This window comes from Myotis nattereri (assembly GCF_964212035.1).
Source record: "Myotis nattereri genome assembly, chromosome: 6".
Taxonomy (NCBI): Eukaryota; Metazoa; Chordata; class Mammalia; order Chiroptera; family Vespertilionidae; genus Myotis; species Myotis nattereri.
This window is the reverse complement of record NC_138081.1, coordinates 95,762,783-95,783,236: the sequence shown is the minus strand read 5'-3', so window position 1 is coordinate 95,783,236 and position 20,454 is coordinate 95,762,783. Positions and strand designations below refer to the sequence as shown.

The 20,454-nt window shown below is 48.8% G+C and overlaps 1 protein-coding gene across 1 annotated transcript in view; it reads right to left on the bottom strand.

Moving 5' to 3' along the window:
* Window positions 1-8,257: 8,257 nt before the first annotated feature.
* The window catches only part of TULP4 (TUB like protein 4), a 96,015-nt gene continuing 83,818 nt past the window's right edge, over window positions 8,258-20,454 (bottom strand). Inside the window, exons 10-14 of the mRNA XM_081094180.1 lie at window positions 20,085-20,229; window positions 18,891-18,984; window positions 16,611-16,754; window positions 11,910-14,392; window positions 8,258-10,451 (exon numbers count right to left, since the gene is read on the bottom strand). Coding sequence (XP_080950306.1) covers window positions 10,335-10,451; window positions 11,910-14,392; window positions 16,611-16,754; window positions 18,891-18,984; window positions 20,085-20,229 — 2,983 coding nt within the window. The 3' untranslated portion in view covers window positions 8,258-10,334. The remainder of the gene's footprint in view (window positions 10,452-11,909; window positions 14,393-16,610; window positions 16,755-18,890; window positions 18,985-20,084; window positions 20,230-20,454) is intronic.

Below are 20,454 nucleotides of genomic sequence, written 5' to 3'. Positions count from 1 at the left end.
ATCACTCCTAGTGGCTCGCATCACTCCTAGTGGCTCCCATCACTCCTAGTGGCTCCCATCACTCCTAGTGGCTCGCATCACTCCTAGTGGCTCCCATCACTCCTAGTGGCTCCCATCACTCCTAGTGGCTCCCATCACTCCTAGTGGCTCCCGAGGTGTTTAGGTGTTTTTGCCCTTGTGGTTATTTCGGGACGTGCCCAGTCAGCACGCCCTTTCCCTGCTTGCAAGGTCAGACTAGAAACTGCGGTGAGATGCAGGTGTCTGGACAGCATTTGTTTCTTCTTGCGCATTTAAGGGTATAATTGTGCAATTGTCAGATATTCTTACTGATGTCAATTAATTCATTGTTCGTGGGGGTAGGCTGGTTTCATTCTTTTGATGACAGAATTCAGGAAAATTGGAAATTTGCTCGTTTTTTTTAAAAAATATATTTTATTGATTTTTTTACAGAGAGGAAGGGAGAGGGATAGTTAGAAACATCGATGAGAGAGAAACATCGATCAGCTGCCTCCTGCACACTCCCTACTGGGGATGTGCCCGCAGCCAAGGTACATGACCCTGATGGGAATCGAACCCGGGACCCTTGAGTTCGCAGGCCGACGCTCTATCCACTGAGCCACACTGGTGAGGGCAGAAATTTGCTTGTTTAAACTGAGAGACTGAATATACAAATGGACAGTTGCCAGACCACATATAAAAATTCCAAGCTACCACCTACTGTCAGCAGCCCAGGAGCCGGCCTAAGTCAGACTTACAGGAAGCCAGACTGCTACCTCTTCCAACAACCCAGGAAGTCAAACAAAAGCTTCGATAACAACTGGCCCCAAATGACCAGGATGTGATTACAAACTGACAGCTTCCCGAATTTTTGTCCCCCCTTGCAACTGAGAGCCAACGGAAGAAAGCCAAACAGACGCCCTAACTGACCACAGGGAGGCCCACCGCTGACCAGCTGCCTCCAGCTCCCAGCCCACAGCCCCTCAGGGCACATGGGCCGACCTCTCCCCCTCTAAGCGCTCCCTCTCCTGCCTGCCTTGGAGTCTCTGCCAAACACACGTGATGGCGGCTGACCCTCTTGCGGCAGCAGGTTCTGGGCAAGTAGCCTTTGCTTGTCCTTGTTTGGTTGGTCTTTGTTTGTTGCCACAACCGTGAAGCAGAAAGGCACCCCGAGGGCATCTTGAGGCCAGCCTGGCCCCGGGCTGTCTCCCTGGAAGGACTGGGCATCTTTCTGGTGGTGCTTCAGGGCCCTCAGCACTGAGCCTCTCCCAGGGAAATCTGAGGCCTGGTCCCCCTTCATTTAGGCGTCCCCAGGGGGACACCAGCTGTTCCCTTCCATCAGGCAGGCCCCTGGGTGGCTGCCAGCTTTCAGGGGCTCCCAGGGGACATGATTTGCTCTCTGACTTCCAGGCCAGATGACTATTCTGTCCTTGGCTCTATATATTGGGAAAATGAAATGACAAGTCTCTTGTTCGGACCACGTTTCTGGGTACGAAATCCAACTCTTGGAGAGCACAGACCTCAGTGGTGCCTGGTGTAACCCACTGGCTTCAACCCAGATGAATGCTTGGTGGACCCTACTGGTTCTCTTCCCTAAACTGAGTAAAAGATGATGTTCAGGGTCCCCCATTAAATGGGAGACAGAGTCTCAACGTATTAGTTAGGAACAGAAGATAGACTAGGTCAGAATGAGTCGGCACCCTAGATCTCAATTATCTTAGGAAAGACTGTCTTTGCATGAGTGAGAACTGCAAATTGAGCAAGCTACATATTTGCATCTTGGTTGGTTGTCATGGACAAGCACTCATTTCTGCTTCAATCAGCTCGGCTTTCTGAGAAGACAATGTAGCAACAATACAACCCAACTTTTCCCCTCTGCAGTCAGCCAACACACCGGACGGCGGCCAGGGTCTCCTCCCACTGGAGCAAAGCAAAGGCCTTTCCAGTCTAGCAGGAGAGGGAGGACGCAGACCTGCTCTAGGTCTCCCATGATTCCTTCCCTTGCTAGACATCATGCACAGCACATTAGCACACTGGAGCTTCTGGAAAACCCTGCTTCCAGTAAAGGAAACCTGCTTTACTTTCATCAGCGTGCACCATCCCTTGGGAAGTATAGAATACAGACAGTGCTCGGATGACGTCCGACTCGATGTACTTCGTTCCATGGTTACGTCGCCATCTCCCGTCTATTTATAAAAAAAAGTTCCGTCATTTCGACGTATGTGCATATGTGCTTTATGTTTTTTATTACTTATTTACCACAAGTAGAGGTCAGGAATTGTTCTCTTTTTAATTTGTTTTACTGTTTCACTTCATTGCTGCTGTGTGTGTGCTCCACGTGAGGGACGTAGGTGCTTATGTGGGTGGGTTCCGACTTACGCCGTAGGAACGGGTCTCCGACGTCAGCCAAGGACCTACTGTATGTCTTGGGAAATATTTAGTCCAATCTGTTAATTTTTCATTTGAGACAAATGAAGCCCAGAGTTGGGTGGCCTACAAAGGCTACACAATTAATTCCAGGACGTTGGAGCCTCCTGCGGCCAAGCACAGGTCCTTGAGGGAAGCAGGACTCGGACCTGAGGGCCCTGGGGCTCACCGACCCGAGGAAGTGACTGCCTGGAGGACACTCCTTCCAGGGGGTGTGCATGACATGCTGTGTCTCAGGTACCGTGGTGTCCGGGCTGCTCGCCTGTTTACTGAGGGGTGAGAACAGGGATTCAAGGATTTCTCCTTTTAAGAACAGGGACTGCACCCACAACAGGGTCCAAGTGCAAGACTGTGACAGGTGGTTCATACAAGACCCTCAAGGTGGCACCTGGGAGATAGGAAACACGGAGAAACAACAGACCATTGAATGAGACGGAGGTCAGACCAAAGGAGATGCGGTGCCCATGGTGCCCACAGTGCCCTGTGTGCCATGGGGCTGGTGTCAGGACCGCCATATTCTTCCCCATCTTGGAGAGGAGTGGGAACAGCAAGCCCGAGGCAACTTGGTTAGTAGTTTGAGATACTGCCATGCGAGAGCCTTCATCACCCGAGGCCCCCACCCACCCCTTACCTTTTTCGTGGGGCAAGGGAGCTGTGGTTGTGTGTGCAGGGAAACTGGGCTCAGGAAGTGCCCGGAACAGAGCAAAAGCAGGAAACCCAGGAAAGGGCAAGCGTGAGGCATGAGGCGCTGCTCTCCTTACCTGACATGGCTTCCCGCCCAGGTCCTGCTGAGGCCGGCGCTTCTATGCTTGCAGCTGGCATAACAGGAACTGTGGGCAAGTTTAGGAAACGAGCCTTCTCCACGTGGATTCTTTCACAGTCTTTAGTGCATCGAGCAACTGCTTCTAAGACGCACAGAGAAACGAATCGCAGACCTGCTCCTGTGTGGCACCGGGCGAGGAGCACAGCCTGGGGCCGCGTGCTCCCTCTTCTGACATCTCAAGAGCCAGCGCTCTCCGCTGCTGCAGGGATGAGCTCGCCTGCTGCCGGCGAGGGCTCCCACCTTGATGCTGCCTTTCTCAGGAGGTGACTACGTGTAAGAAGCTCACAGCTCATTACAGGCAAATCGTTACGAAACACCAGAGAGAGAGGCTGGGAATAAGCCAGGTCTGTTCATTAATGTGACCCAGAAATCTTGGATTCTATTTCAGATCTTTTTGTGTGTGTGTGTGTATGGAATCCAGAAATCACTTCAGCCTCTGGATGCTTCAAGTTTCTCCTGAAAGGAAAGGAAGGCAAAAGGTACCCACTGCACAGTGGGGCTGGAGACTTAGTGGGGTGCTCTTGGAAAGTGGCAATGCAGCCTCCAGGAGGCAGTCATTCTCTTCCACGGTGAGTTTTTGGGGCAAGGGTACAAGAACCAAACCGACTCCCTATTCTTTCAACACTGCCAGGAAAAGCATTCTGAACACTAGAATAAAAAGAGCATGCGTCCTTTTCAAAATAAGTTTTAGAAGGAAAGGGATTTGCTATGTTTTCTTACCAGGGCTTTAAAAACAAATCACTTCTGGAGATTCTGACTCACACTGAATGAACGGCCCACAGCTGACCCTGGGCCCTTAGCACAGACCCAGACCCAGACCCAGCCTGCTGTTAAGGTTTTGGTCCCTTGTATTTTGGGGGAGAGGGAGAGTGGAGGTTTGTTATCAACAAGGTCTCCTTGCTACCTGGTTTAACTGATTAAAGGTACAATGCATATTACCTTGAAATTCACAAACTTTCATAATAAGAGGTATATTTTGATTCTTCTACAAAATTCAGGTCAGTTAGCTGTGTATAACTGCTACTATTTAAAGCACAGATTTATAGTCCGATGGTTATTTTAAAACTTAGTGCATGCTTAGAAAATAAGACTTGACAGTGGTTTGTGATTCTGTCTCCTAAGCCCGAGTCATTGGGTATCTATTTTTATCTTTGAAAAGAGCAAAGGAGTAGTTGTGTAAATGTACCCGTGAACTAGTATTTACAGATGAGCCTCCCAGCCCGACTCCCTCCCCTGGGCAGAGTGAGGAGGTGCACAAAGACACATTACTAATGACAATTAACAGCTACATTAGCACTTTAGAGCAGGGATCCTCAAACTTTTTAAACAGGGGGCCAGTTCACTGTCCCTCAGACCGCTGGAGGGCCAGACTATAGTTTAAAAAAACAAACTATGAACAAATTCCTATGCACACTGCACATATCTTATTTTGAAGTAAAAAAACAAAACGGGAACAAATACAATATTTGTATTTGCATGTGCCCCGCGGCCGTAGTTTGAGGACCCCTGCTTTAGAGGAACTGCTCAAACCTGGTTTTAGTAACCATCCCACAGAGCAACAGAGAAGGTGTCGGTGACTGTGTAGGTGCTGTGACAGCTGCATCCTGAGTGGATCCTCTTTAAACAAACAAGAAAAAGCAAACACAGCCAAACCGGTTTGGCTCAGTGGATAGAGCGTCAGCCTGTGGACTGAAGGGTCCCAGGTTCGATTCCGGTCAAGGGCATGTACCTTGGTTGTGGGCACATCCCCAGTAGGGAGTGTGCAGGAGGCAGCTGGTCGATTTTCTCTCTCATGGATGTTTCTAACTCTCTATCCCTGTCCCTTCCTCTCTGTAAAAAATCAATAAAATATATTAAAAAAAAAAAAAAAAAAAGCAAACACAAACTCAAACCAGCTCATCAGGAAGACAGCACACCCCTGACCTCTCAGAAAAAGCGCCGATGGTAATACCTCAGGGCACCAACCAGGGACCAAAGCAGCAACAGAGAGCGGCAGTTTCTGCACACAGCAATTGATTTTTTTTTTTTTTTCAGTTTCTGCACACAGCAATTGATTTTTTTTTTTTTCAGTTTCTGCACACAAGCAATTGACTTTTTTTTTGATCTGCAAAATTTTATTAAGCAATAGCTGGACAACTCTTACAACTTCAAATCATCAAGAAAAAATAAGGAGATTAATCCATCTCAATAAAGACAGAAAATAACTTGGACAAACCACACCATTTGGAATGCAAACCATGAATGCCTTCTAGAACACCTCCCTCACAATCTAATACACAAAATACCTAAGAAGAGAGGCAGAGCAGGTGAGCTCTTTAGAATGCAATTGATAATCTCAACATATATTGCTTGGAAAGTAACACAAAGCAGGGTGCTGAACTGAAAGCAAACCAACACCACGGAACCGGGGTGCATGGGGCAGTGCACCATTCCCGAGGTTTGGACAAGAACATGCTGGTGGTCTGGTTTGGTCTGGGACCTGTGCACCTGCATCGTGCATTTACAGTTAAAAAAAAAAAAAAGGAGAAAGAAAATGACAGTAGTAATAAACTCAGAAATTATGTCCAAATTTACAGTACCAAAGTAATGCATTTATAAACAAATGCAAAAACAACACCCCTTTGGTAAAGAATACAGTGCCTTTTTCAGTCAAACACGTAACCCATGCTTTTCTACAACACGAAAAAATTTTTTTATCTACAATAAACGAGATCATAGAACCCTATCCCTCCCCTTTAAAAGAACTTGTAAACAGAAAATATAGGTACAAGTGAAGTTACAAGAAAATTGCACAAAGCCGAAGAAATGAAAACAAAATAAGCCACAACCCTTCAGAGTTTTATCAGCCAAAGAAAAGAAAATACACGAATGGTGAAGAGTTTTGAGATGTGTGCTATTACAAAATCCCAGGAACTCAAACAACATTTTTGACACATTTTGTCTCAACTAACTTTGTTCACAACCGTTGACTTGGCCAAGTGGTGGATGGTCCACACAGGAACACAATGGGCAGTTTTCCCAGAAACCTGCACTTGAACACTGCAGAGCACACTCAAGAATTCAAGAAGGCCTAGGCCTACACTCCTGTCTTTTTTTTCCGATGTACTTGATGGTCTTTGGGGCAAGTGGTGATTTATTTTAGGGCTGTTCCCAAGGGCGGCCACTGAGCAAGGTGGACTCAAGGGGAGGTTCCTGTCTTATCTGGAATTGGTGCTTTTGTGTAATTTTATGAAAAGTGCGTTTTTCTAGAGGTGAATCTTCGAAAGATATTACTTAAAATGCCCTGATTTACATTCAGTAGATAGCTCATTAACATGGACAAGAAATACCTCTACAGAACGGCAATGTTCTGAAACATACCCTCCGAATATGTAAAGTGGAGTGAACTCATTTTGAGCTCTTAGCTGTTAGAGTTGGACAGGAGTTTAGATTGCCCAGCTCATCCCTTTCATTTTACAGATGGACAAGTGGAGGTCCAAGGTCACCCTCCAACTTTGTGGCGGATCAGGTTTGATCCTGGGTCTCCTGACTTTCTGCTCTGATTACAGGATAAATGTACGAGTTTTCACATGTCCCCGTGGGACACTCAACAAAGGAGCAATGGCCTTGGAGGAAAAATACTAACCTGCATGATCCAGACATCTACTACCATTCGAGCTTTGACATTCTCTGCCTCCTTTACATCAATTTTTTTCAAAATTTACATTCAGTGGATGGACTGTATAAAAATCTATGCCTTTGGTTTGATGAGGCTAGAGTTAAGACAAATTTAAAATTTTGTTTGTTTGTTAATACACTACTTCCCTCAAAAAGGCATGGATTTTTATGTAGTTGACTGTTTACTGGGCTAATCCTATATAATAAAAGCCTAATATGCTAAGTGTTCAGTCATCCGGTTGTCCGTTCAACCAATCAAAGTGTAATATGCTAATGATACTAGTATACTAAGGCCACTCAACCGCTCGCTATGATGTGCACTGACCACTAGGGGGCAGATGCTGCTGGGGTCCGGCCAATCGGGACAGAGCGAGACGGGCTGGACATGCCCTGGAGCCCTCCCGCGGTCCCTCCCCGGCTAGCCAACCTCCCGTGTTCCTCCCTGACCCGATCGTGCACTGGTGGGGTCCCTTGGCCTAGTCTGCACCCTCTTGCAATCCGGGACCCCTCGGGGGATGTAGGAGAGCCAATTTCGGCTCAATCCTGTAGGCTAGGCTGAGGGACCCCACTGGTGCACGAATTCATGCACCAGGCCTCTAGTATTTTTATGTGTAGGGATTCAATGAGGTATCTTAATATTCATAAATTGCTACCAATAAACATAAAGTATGTAGAATTCTGCTGCTTAAAGTACTGCCTTTAGTAGCGCTTAACAAATTGAGAATGACTGAATGAAAACTATTTTTAAAGTAAGTGAAGGCATCACCATTAGCTTAGAAGACAGAACACTGCTGCAGACATCTGTTTAAGTAGACCTGGCACCTGAAATTACCTGCTCCTGGGACGGGTGAGCAGAGCAGCACTAATTCAGAGGCTCACTACGTGTGCAAAACATCCAGGACGAGGCCTCTGTCTCCACGTGGGGAAAATGCCTTTTGGGGAGTGGTCTAAGAATTAAGAAGTTTAGTTAATTATTTGCTACAATACATTCTCTTTACACATGTATTTGTAGCATCAATTCCAAGGATTTCCCCCAATATTTCCTCTTAAGAGAAGTTCTAAAAAGTAGCCCCTTTCATGGTCTTTATATCTCAAAAACCAATCAGAACTTTTAAAACTTATTACTAATAATCCCTTCCTTTGCCACCTACTCTAATCTTAAAAAGTCTCTTTTCATTTCATATCACCTTTTATTTTTAATTAAAAATAAAATTTTCAAAAGAAGGGGACATATTTTAGGATATGTTATCTCATATGTAATAACTACCTCAGAAAGCAAAGAAAAAATTACTCTTAAAGGATTAATAGAAATGTTTTTCCCAATTAGAAAAAATTACAAACTGTCCAGCAAACCCCCCATCATATCTTCTTTATTTCTTGCAGCAAAATATACTGCTACCAAGTAAGTCGTTACATTCTGTTTTTCTAAGTAAATTATAAAATGGGCATAACTCACCAGTAAATAGTAGTGGTTTCTAGGAACCCTATTAAAGCAGGATAAATAATGATCTCTTGGGCAATAAAACAGAAAATTGCATTTAAATTATTCTAGAAATAGGCTATAACCACATTGCACAGCTAATAACCGCTGAAACATCATACCAAGCTACAAAAACTCATATAAAAGAATTAGATAAATCTGAACACATGACTAAATTCTTTTTGGAAGAATTTAGCCACAAAAGAATCAGGTTCAGGTCCGCTGTTTTGAAATGTCAGGTGGAACTAGCTGGGAGACGCCCTTCGCCATATTTAAAACCTTATCTGTGTTTCTTTGGGGCTGGAGAGGATGGTGCATGATGGATGCCATCTTGTTCTGGGAAAGGAATGGGACAGTTTCTTTTCTAATTTTTAAACCAAAACAGGGAATTAAGAACATATTTCAAAACTAAAACATGGAATTAAAATTTTTTTTAAAAAATAATTTTTTATAGTTTTCCACTTTTCTGTTTTCAAACAAAATCCAAACATAGGCTAGTTCTTGTGCTCCTGCCCTAAACACCTCACAGGTACAAACACCTGAGAACAATGCACTGGGTCTTGTCACCAGGGCTGACTGCTGCCCAGGGCGTCCGCTGAGGACGGGGTGAGGTGGGAAAAGCTAATCTCAGTGGATTTTTCTTCTGCAATTAGCCAGCAACTGCCTTAAATCCTACAATTTTACCCATGCTGCCCCAGAGGTTCATCTCTATAAATAGTCTGCACAGTTAATAAACAACTGTTTTCCTGGAGAAGATGGTGGGACTTCTGGGCAAGAGATGACCACAACTCTGCCTCTTGATACCCTGGCAAATGCTTAAACATTTTTGCTTACATTTCTAACCTGTTGAAACACATTTCTTGTCAACTGAATTTTAATGTAGCTGAAAGAGGAAAGGAGCGCTTTCAAATCAGCATCGTTAGCATTTTTAGAGAAAGAAAGTGTGGAATAGTGTTGTCTGATGGGAAGGATAACGTCTACTGTCACATTTCAGAGTCAACAATAAAAGAGAGGGAGTAAATGTTACTTCTCAGCCAGAGGGTGCCCAGTGACTCCCGACTCCAGCTGAGAAAACTACAGCCCCCACCGCACCCTGGGACCTGGCCACGTTTCTCTCCTACCTTCTCCTCAAACCAGTCAGACTGAACCCATGGAATTATGACAAATTATAAAACTTAGTGGAGTCTTCATGTCAACATCCTCCAGAGAGGAGCATAGCCCTTGTACTATTTCAAGTCACACTACGGAGCTCGCCATGCGTGCACGTGCGGGATTTTCCTCCTCGCCCGTCACCCCTTCCCCCACACCATCAGGAGCATATCCTTCTCATGCCTGGTAACAGCGCCCCTGTAGAAAGCCTACTTTTATTAGTCAAACAATGTGTTTGCCAAAATACCCTTCATTGATCAAGTCACCTTTAGGGGAGTAACATTAACATGTGTGAATTAAATGTTGTCCCTCCAGAGAACCTGTACCTTCAGGGTTTTGGGTGTGTTTTTTAAAAAAAGAGTTTTGATTGTACACTAGTGATGTGGAGAATGAGAAGAATGCACACCCCGTATGTCTAAAAGAATAGCAGGCTATATAATGCAGTCTGTCTTCCTTCCGAAGGACCCGTTTGTGTAGCTGACATGAGCAAGCCCAGTGGGACATTACCACAATCAATTATGTTTCCAAAAAAACACCAGGTGCCTGGTATCTTTGCTTCCAAACACCTCTCTTCTGTATTGTTTTGTTTGATTAAAAAGAAAGACAATAAAGAATAATAAAAGCCCAAACAAACAACAACGCTAACGGTCAGTGCCCTCTCCTGGGCCTGAGAGACGTTTCCAGTTTGCTCTTGTCTTCTGGGCCCCAGGCACCCAGCCCCTTGCAGGCTCCTCTACCATCTGTGATCAGGCCTCTCTGAAAAGGCTCCTCTGTCTCTTTCTGCTCCCCAAGCCAGTCTCTTCATTTGAGGCGCTGCGTCACATTGGCCAGGGCCACTGCAAAGGCCTGCACAGCTGAGAAGGGGTACTGGAAGTCCAGAATGTATGCATTGCCATCGATCCTTCCAAACTGCATCACCTGGAGGGAGGGCATCGAAGCAAAGACATTATAAGAAAACAAGGTGGAACAGGGCAACCAGGCCAGTGCAGCTCGTGATGGAGGCAGACAGCACAGCCTAGGACAGTGGTTCTCAACCTTCTGGCCCTTTAAATACAGTCCCTCATGTTGTGACCCAACCATAAAATTATTCTCATTGCTACTTCATAACTGTCATGTTGCCACTGTGATGAATCGTCATGTAAATATCTGATATGCAGGATGGTCTTAGGCGACCCCTGTGAAAGGGTCGTTTGACCACCAAAGGGGTCGCGACCCACAGGTTGAGAACCGCTGGTCTAGGAGTTATTTTTGCCAACAAAAGTGACTCTGGGAGGCTTCTAATTCTAACTATGAATTTGTCAGAAACAAAGGAATGGAGGAATATATTAAACAATGCAGCGGGGAGACAGGGAGCAAAATTCAGGGCGTGGGAAGCTCCGCAGGTCAAATGAAGCGGTTTCCTCACCAAGGAGACAGACGGGAGAAAGCAGAAAGAAGAATCTATGAGCTGAAAGAGGCTTAAGAGGAACATCAACTGTCATTGTCAAGTGTCGCTGCTCAGAGAGGGACACACAGCACACCTCCTTCCCATCATGCTCACCTCCCCAGCCTGCTTTCCTTTGTCATTTCAGGACTTGCTGTGACCATCACATAACTGTCACATTACATGCTTTTTATTTGTGGTCTTTCTTCCATTTTTGTAGACTCCATGAGGCTGGGGCCTTTCTGTTGACCTCACTGCTTTCATTTCTGTACTCAGAGCAGCTGGAAATGTATTTATGAAAACAGGAAGCCGTCCAGATTGGCCCGTGGACCAGTTTGCCAGCTCCCTGCTCGGAAGCTTGCCAGGCATATAGCAGGTGCTCAATAAATATTCGTTGGGTGAATGAATGAAAATGGGATTTAAACATGAGAAGTGAAGGGAATTCCCAGGATAGTAGAGAAGGGTAGTCCCAGCACAACAGCTATGCCGCAGGGCTAGAGCCAGCATTCTGGGTTGGAGCAGAAAGAGCTGACAAATTACCCACCGAGTTTAACTGTACTGAGAGGAGATTTACATCCTGCCACAGGACTGGGGAATGACTTAGCAATAAATACATAGAGAAATAAGCCACACACAACTGGGTAATTATTATGTCTAGAAAAAAAGCCTATACGATAAAAAAAAAGCGAATGTAACTAAACCCTACTATGTGGCTCAGCTGTGAAACATTTACTGGCATAATAAGGTGACAGGTGACTACTGATTTAACTAAGAAAAGCCAAGGGTCCGAGGGGGGAGAGAATTGGCCCCCATCTAAGCGGGTCAGTTGGTTTCCACATTTCACGGGTGGCCTTTGGAAAATGATCCTCAAAGGCCAAAGCACCGAGACCCCTCACCTGGTTTTAAAAACCCAGAGAAGCTTCGATTCCGGCCAGGCCCGGGGACACCCTTACCTGCCGCCCCTCCAGCTCGATCTGGAAGTTCTTGGCCGACTCCTGGGTCACGCGCCCCCCGAAGTCCAGCTGGTACACCTGGGTGGCCTCGTTCCAGAGAGGCTGCTTGTTGGCCATCACGTACACGAAGCCCTGGCTGCCCAGCCGCCCGTCCTCCCTCTCGCTGGCTTTCCGGCACTTGAACTCGTCCAGCTCGCTGGCTGTGCGCAGGCTCCGCTTGCTCTTCCAGCCCTTCTTGCTGCCCTGGCTCTGGTTCATCAGCTCGTCCCCGCTGATGAACAGCTCTGGCTCACTCTCCGAGCTGTCCTGGAACTCGTTCGTCTTATTCAACTTCTTCGACTTGAGCTGGTCTTTCTGACTCTTCACTTTCTTTTTCTCTCTCCCCAGGCGGGGGCTGGAGATCAGGGAATTAAAGTCACTCAGAGTCCGTGCCTCCTTCTTCACTTTGCCCTCGGTGATGGCCTGGACATTCCCTTCCTCCGCTCGGCTGTCCAGGCGCTTCCGGTTCTTCTTCCCGAATTTCTCTGTCCGCTGGGGGACTGGGCTTTCCGTCAGAGAGAGGACCTCCTGGAAGTTGTCTGAGGCCTCTGCCATCACCTCTGTACCCAGGTGGCTTTGGAGGTCGCTGGGTGGTGGGGGGGACACGAGGGGCTTCTCCACCACCAAGTGTGCCTTGGGGGGGAGAGTGCCCTGGGGGTTCTGCATGGGCGGGCACGCGCTGTAGGAATTCCAGGGGTGCAAGGCGATGGATGGCAGCTGTAAACTTGAGCACGTGCTGCTTCCGGGGTACATGGGGGGCAAGGTGCAGTAGGACAGGCTGGAAGGGTAGGCCGGCTGCAGGACCACAGCGGGCTCCTGCTGTGCAAACTGTGTTGGGGACAGGGAATCTTTTGAGCAGGGAGCCTGAACTCCTGGCAAAGGGGGGTTGTTATAGCTTCCTGGATACGGCACTCCCATCCCATAGCCCGTCTGGAAAGTGGCAGTAGGGCTGGTGGGAGACTTGGGGGAGATAAAGGGCACTCGTGACACGTCCAGGTGCTGGCTCTGACCTACGACCAGGGGGGGCAGTTTCAGGGGGTTGGGCCCTCCAGTCTGCGCTGTCCTTTCCTGAGGCACCCAAATGTCCTCCCCCAGCACAGGGTCCCACTGGTAAGGGGGCGGCCGTTTTACGGGCACAGCAGCTTCAGGCAGTGGGGGGTGCCGCAGCGGCTTTTCCACCGGACAGTGCTGGGCCAGCGCCTCATCCTCGGTGAAGGCCGAGTTGACATAGTCGGTGCGCTCACGGGCACCCTCGGGCGGGCTCAGGAGGCTGTAGGAGGACTGCGAGGCCAGCGGGGAGGTGCTGGCCGCCTGTGCACCCCCTGCGCCGGCCGCACCCCCTCCACTGCACTGACTGCAGGTGTAGAGGGCTGCCGGGGGCCGCAAGGGGAACTGTGCTGTGCCCTTGGGCTTGGCCGGGTGCGGGTGCTGCAGCGGCGGGTGCACCCGCGGGGGCTCAGCAGGCGCCGCCGCCTTGAGCACCACCTCGCGGTTATTCCTGCGCAGCGTGGCGTGAATGAGGCCTCCGTCCAGCCGCTGCGCCGAGACCCGGCTGGAGGCCAGCGGACCGGCCAGGTCGGGATAGGGAGGCGGGTCTCCCGTGGGGATGGAGTAGCGCGGGACCGTCAGGCGGTTCAGGGTGGCGCTGGTGCAGGGCTGAGGCACCTTCTTCTCGGTGGCAGTGACCCTCAGGGTGGCCGCGCTGCCTGGGCCGGGGAGGGTGTAGGTGTTCTGCGAGCAGAGCATCCGCGTCCGAGGCCGGCACACCTCCTCCACGTTGCCGCTGCTGTCGAAGGTGGTGATCCTCTCGTAGCCCAGGGGCGGCTGGTAATGCACGGCCGTGGGGTACAGCGAGAAGTCGCCCTTCTTCAAGCACACATCCACCGGGGGCTGCGGGGGCGGGGGCGGGGGCGGCGGCGGCGCAGTGGTGGGGGCGGCAGGGATGGTGCCTGGGTAGGGCGGTGGGGGGTTCAGCTTTGCCACCTGGATCTCCTGGGGGGCGCCGAACACCACGGCGTCCCCCTCAGCAGCCAGCTGCGGCCTCAGCGCCTTGGCGGGCTTCTGCAGGTGCTCGTGCTCGCGGTCTCCGTGCTCCACCACCGACAGCTGGACGGGCCCCTGTGCAGGCGGCAGCAGGGACAGCTGCGGGGGGTTCGGGATGAGACGGCCCATCTCTACGCCCCCGAAGATCACCTGTCCAGGGCTGGAGTAGCGGTTGGAGACCGGGTACTGGGTGGCATTCTCACTGGCATGCTCAGCTGCGCCCATGGCCGTGGTCTGATTGGTCAGGACGTCCAGCTGCACGTTCTGATTGGCCAGCAGGGACTGTACCAGCCCGATGCTCTGCGTGGGGGACATGGCTTGCGCTGAGCTGTGGATGGGTGCGATAGGGATGTTCACGGTACAAGGTGGGTTGTTCTCAGGCACGCCAGATGCTCCCGTCACTGGAAGGAAGTGAGAAAAACAAGCTGCTCACAAATAGTACCATGGAACTGGGCCGGAATAAGTAACACCTCTCAATTCATCCAGACCTTTGTCTACAAATGCAATTAGACGGACATGCTTTTGCTGGGGGAAAGCTGATCTGTTCACACAAGTTACATGAAGCTTCTCTGGTGTTTCTGGAAGGACACCAGGCCACTGGTAGGTCCTGTAGGCAGCCTGTCCTCACCCATTAGCTAAAGGCACTGGCAGGGCTTTTCAAAGAATACACTTTTGAACCTTCTCAATTTGGCACCACGTGCTCAAATGGTACCATGGCAAATACTTGTTTAAAGACGCTTTGTACTCATGATAATCCGAGGAGGTTTCTCCATGGGTCTTGGTCAATGTGGAATGTGCCTGTAGCAAACAGCAGACGTGTATCTGAAATTTCTATGTAAATTAAGTTCCTGTAATAGAACATGTAAAATGGAGTATAGAAACCAATAAAAAGAACACACAGCAAATCTTCGTATTAGGGGAAGGCTCATTTCCTAATTTGTCTGCTGTTTAGCATTTCAAACAATATGTAAGGCTGGGGTTAGCATATCCTGTCTGTGCGTGGTGAGAGCTTAGGGTACACACTTGAGCAATGACCGGCAGATACTGGCAGGTGCCCAGAGCCCCCATTCTGTCTGCCCTGTCGGAAGTGGCTGTGAGCAACTCTGCTTACCTGGGCCTCCCTGAGTGCTGTGTGCCAACCAGAATGAGCAGGAAACAGAATTTAAAGGGTCACTGTAAAGGCTGGTGGCCTTTCACCAGAATTACAGAATGAAGCCAGTTGGTTCATCAAAAGCTAAGCCCACCTTGGTTCCTGTAAGAGATGGCCCCTGCCTGAGGTAGTCCTCTAGTGAGATGTAACTCTCGCCTGGCTGCAGGGGTCTAAGTCCTGTCTCAAGTTTCCTATTGCCCCTCTTCAAACCCCTCCTCCAGATGTTCTTTCATCTGTATGGAATACTGCGGGCAGGCATCGTCCCTGCTAAAGGGGAGTCTCTTTGCCATGTCACCAGCATTAAATATAAGCCCTGAGACAAAATGTTCCCTCTCTCACTGGGAACCACAGCAGCAGAAAGGGCTGAGCATCAGAGAGCAGGGAGGACGTTCGGGAGACTGAGAGAGACTTCTAAACCCCCCATTCTGAAACAGCAGGGGGCGTGCCAGGAAGCGCAAGCTGTGGGGCCTCCGCACACTGCAGGTGAGTGCGGCTGCAGCCCCGCTATTGGGACTGTGGCCGTCCAGAACATGGGCTCCACCGCGGACGGCTCCTGTCACTTTACAGTAAAACCTGGGCTGAGAGACGGTCAACCACTCCCCCAGTTCAGAGCCGAGGCGGACGCATGTCCCTCTCCGCTCCACCACGAGGACCCGCTGTTCGAGAACGACCAGATTCGGAGAATGTGGGGTTTCTTCTGGCTCAGAAACCAGAGACGTTCAGACCCTGCTTGGATATACGTAGAGGAGTCTCTATAGCGTTTATAACATTGAAGGTGGATTTTTTTGAGAATAGTTACATACAAATAATTGGCAGACTAATTAGAAATCATTATAATCTATTAACCAAAATAGGATCTCCCAGTAGAAAATACTACAGTGGGGCCTTGACTTACGAGTTTAATTCGTTCCATGACGGAGCTCGTAACTCAAATTACTCGTATGTCAAATCAACAGTGAACGAGTGAGACACGTGAGGCTGGGCTGATGTTGTGGCGTTCACTGTGACGTTCGCTGTGTCAACTAGCGGTGGGGTATCTGAAGCTGGCTCATAACCCGAATTTTAGCTCGCAACTCAAAGCAAAAAATCTGCCAAGAGACGGCTCATATCTCGAAAAACTCGTTAGTTGGGACACTCGTAAGTCAAGGCCCCACTGTATAGACATTTGAAAATGTATAAGCTGGATGGTGTATGTGACTGACCCATTAGGGCCTCTACATGAACTTTGAAGATTCTGGCAGTGGGAGTGGAACCTGCCAGTCTTACAGCCGCTAAGGTAAGCCTTGTAAGTCCCCTCGCTCATTAAAACTGCCACCGACCCATCTGGAGTGGCCTGCCTTTCTACGGTCTCTCTCTGCCCTCCAGGTAAGGGGCCGTTTTCAGATCCTCCCCGAGAGGCTCCCAAGGAGGTCCTTTCACAACCCACTGGGAGAGGGCTCCTGACAACTAGGTGTCCTGTGTGAGCACACCTGGTAAGTCGTCTTCGTCTTCACTGAACACATTGGGGTTGAAGACAGGCAGGTTCACGTAGTCCATGGAAACCTTCCGGATCTCCGGGAGATAGATGGTCATCTGCCGCGGCTGGAGGTGCAGGAGGCTGGTTTTATAGATTACTGGTGGGAGGAGAGGAGACAGTCAGTAGAGACATAAGGACGACAGCCAAGGCACCAACAGGGTCACAGCCAGAGAAAGGGCGGGGGAGGGGGGACCCCTGCCGTCCACAGACTGTCTGCACACGCAGGCCAGCCTGAGAGTAGCTCTCCATCTCTCCGGGGCACAACCAGCCACCCAGCCAGTCTGGGTTCACGGACACCACATTTTTGGTCTCGCCCAACCCCGTTGTTGATGGTTTGTCTATAGAACCACACATTTAGAATGTTAAAAACCTACCTGAGACTTAAATTCTTTTTTTTGGAGTGAGCTGGGGTTATGACAGATATTTTTATTTATTTATTTATTTATTTATTTATTTATTTATTTATTTATTTATTTTTTAAAAAATATTTTTATTGATTTCAGAGAGGAAGAAAGCGGGAGAGGGAGAGATAGAAACATCAATGATGAGAGAGAATCATTGATTGGCTGCCTCCTGCACACCCCCCACTGGGGATCAAGCCTGTACCCCAGGCATGTGCCCTTGACTGGAATTGAACCCGGGACCCTTCAGTCCGCAGGCCGACGCTCTATCCACTGAGCCAAATCAGGTAGGGCAGGACAGATATTTTTAAAAAGCTTACTTGTAATTGGAAAAATGACTTAGTGAAAATAGTTGTGATAACCAGACTGCCAAGCTCAGGACAAACTTGGGCAACCACGCAGCTGTTTGAGAGCAGCTATGAGATGATAAGGGGTGACGTGCATCAGGTAGAAATAAAATGCTGCCTTTATTCAGGACTGGATTCTTGTCTTAATAACTTTCAATTTCATGATCGTATAGAGATTTATCAGGAACTTCCACATGGTTTCTTTAAACTCTAAGATTAATTTAATTAACAGAGATATATAAGAGAAAGCCAAATTGCAACTAAAATATTTTGAAGAGACAAAATAAGTTAAAAAAAATAATGAATCTGGCCTTGGCCGGGTGGTTCACTTGGTAGGAGCATCATCCTAATGTGCCAAGGTTGGGGGTTCGATCCCGTGTCAGGGCACATACCAGAGTCAACCAATAAACGCACGGATGGATGGAGCAACAAATCGATGTTTCTCTCTCAAATCAATAAATTAAAAAAAAAAATGAATCTGTAGGTTAAAATCAGGGTGAAATTGCCTGTCAACTCTGTTTAATACTACTTCCTGTGGCCTACTATTTACTACTATTGTTCATTTTTTTCCTTTTGTTCCACCTCCACAGCTATCACCTGCCCTGGCCTGGTGGCTGACTGGCCAGCACTCCCATGGCACAGCAGGCCTTCTTTTTGAAGTTCCTTTGTAAGGCTGGTGCTTGGACTGGCGCTGGCTGGGATGACTCTCCAATCCAGTGGTCATTACAGGGTTATTCACGTGTTCCTCTCATGAAAGGATATTGACTTCTTACTTAGAAATGACATCTTTGAAGATTCACCACTAAGCTGCGCTCACAGTCAGCCAGCTGCTTCTTATAGTCTAATGCTTTCTTCAAGGACTTAAAGATACTGGTACCAAAATCTGCTCACAGTGAATGGCCAGAAATAAAAACAAAAACAAAAATGGAAGTCTATAAAAAATCTGAGATCTTTGATAGAGATTTCAGCTATTTCTGTCATTTTTATAAGTTAGGGATGATTTTGTTGTTAATTCTCACCAGAGAATATTTTTCCCATTGATTTTTCAGAGAAAGTGGAAGGAAGGGTGGGAGGGAGGGGGAGAAAGAGAGGGAGAGAAACATCCATGTGAGAGAGAGACGTTGATTGGCTGCCTCCCTCATGCACCCTGATGGAACGCAGGGATTGAACCTGCAACCCAGGTACTTCTCCTTAACTGGGAATCGAACCTGAGACCCTTTGGAATACAGGCCGGTGCTCTAACCACAGAGAACACCAGCCAGGGCAGGGATGATATTTTAAAAAATGAAAGCACCACTGGCAAAAACCAATCTGAGTGATTATTCTGATTTTTTGTGATATCACAGTAGCTGTAGTCGAAGTTTCATGCTAATCTTTCGATGTCATATGAGCTCATTTTCTATTGTAGCTCACTGAAAACTGACTTTGTTTTTTCAGTCTGAGTTTCAACCAGGACATGGGGCCAAACACAGGACATGGTTTTACCTGCACCGAGGTTGGTTGGCAGGAAAGCAGCCAAGCCCACAATCTTAAACTTGGTTCCCCAGATATTAGACGTGACCTGAGCAAGATAGTTGTGCTGTGGAAGAAAAGAGGGAAGAAACTTACTGTCTATCGCCACATTTCCTATCAATGAGAATGCTGACACTGCTGAGAAGGCCACAGGTGCTCCCACGGAAACGCTCCTCCCCCCCTTCGCCCACCACTGTGGAGAGCAGGAGCCAGCGCAGCCGGCCAGCCCTGGTTAAAGAGGCAGACAGGTCCCAGTGTGTCTGCGTGGGTGTCAGACCACAGGCCACCAGTGGGATTTGGGCACATTCACCTTCACCTCGCCTTTCCGCAGTCACTGAACTAGAGACGGTACCTGGCTCTGAATCCATTTTTATCTCTGATGTTTCTTCTAAAAACATCAGCTGCCCTGACCCTTCCTGAAACTATGCCATGATCTGTTTTCTCAGTCAGTGAAGTTAAAAATAATTAAAAGTTATCTCTGTTCCCCCTGCTTAAAGCAATTGATGCATAACTATCTCTGTCTAGCACCATTCCATAGCTAGGCAGAGACGCTTGGCCTCAGACATGGTTTTTTGAGTATTGTAAAAGTTCAGCTAACTACTTGTGTGATAACATAAACAAAAAAAAAAAGTTATCTCTGTGCCTAGCCATGCCTGCATGTGTGTGTATCCAAAGGCAACGAACTGTCTACCCACAGAGCCCGTGCCCTGATGACGAGAGGGCCAGGATGGTGTGCACACGAGGCAGTCACTGGGGAATGTGACAGGGAGTTCTGAACCAGAGGCTCTGGAGTCACTGTGGCTGAGCCAGGCAGGGGAAAGCCTTCCCGAGGAGGGGGAGGTAGGTCTGGGAGTGCGCAGGCTCCTGGTGGCCAAGGCACAAAGGCGGGAAGAGGCAGGTGTGGCTGTGTCATCTGGGGAGTGAGGGGGAAGCGTCTAAGGTTGCAAGGACGTCCTGTGGGAGGTGGAGCAGAGTAATGGGCCTGCCTGAAGGCAGGGGTGGTGAGGAGGACCCATGGGGCTCTCATGATCTAACTGGTGTCTGGAGTCGTAGGGACAGGCCTGGGGCGGGGGTAGCGAGGGCCTGGCCATCACCGAGCCCACACTGGGGAGGGGAAAGAGCTGGGCGCATCAGGTACATGTGACCCACCCGGAACCCAGACACTACCTGAGTGATGTCTTCAAAGGGAAACTCTCTTCGCGTCAGGCTGGGCGAGCCAATGGAGGGCTTGCGCATGGGCAACCGAGGGGACCTGGACATCTCCTGAGCGGCCCGGGACAACTTGGGTGACTTCCGAGCCTCGATGTTGATCCTGCAGAGGCGAGGCGGGGGGGTGAGGCGCCCACTGCATGGGAGGCGTGTGCCACCCTGGCCGGAAGGCACCCGCACTCCGGGCGTGCCCCTTCACCTTCCAGCAGTCACCACGGGTGTCACATTCTTAGGAGCCAGGCCCCTTGATTTAACCGAGTCCCTCCCACCTGTTTTTGCTTCATGAACAGGAGAAAAGTAGGACAGAATTATATACTGAATAACCCAT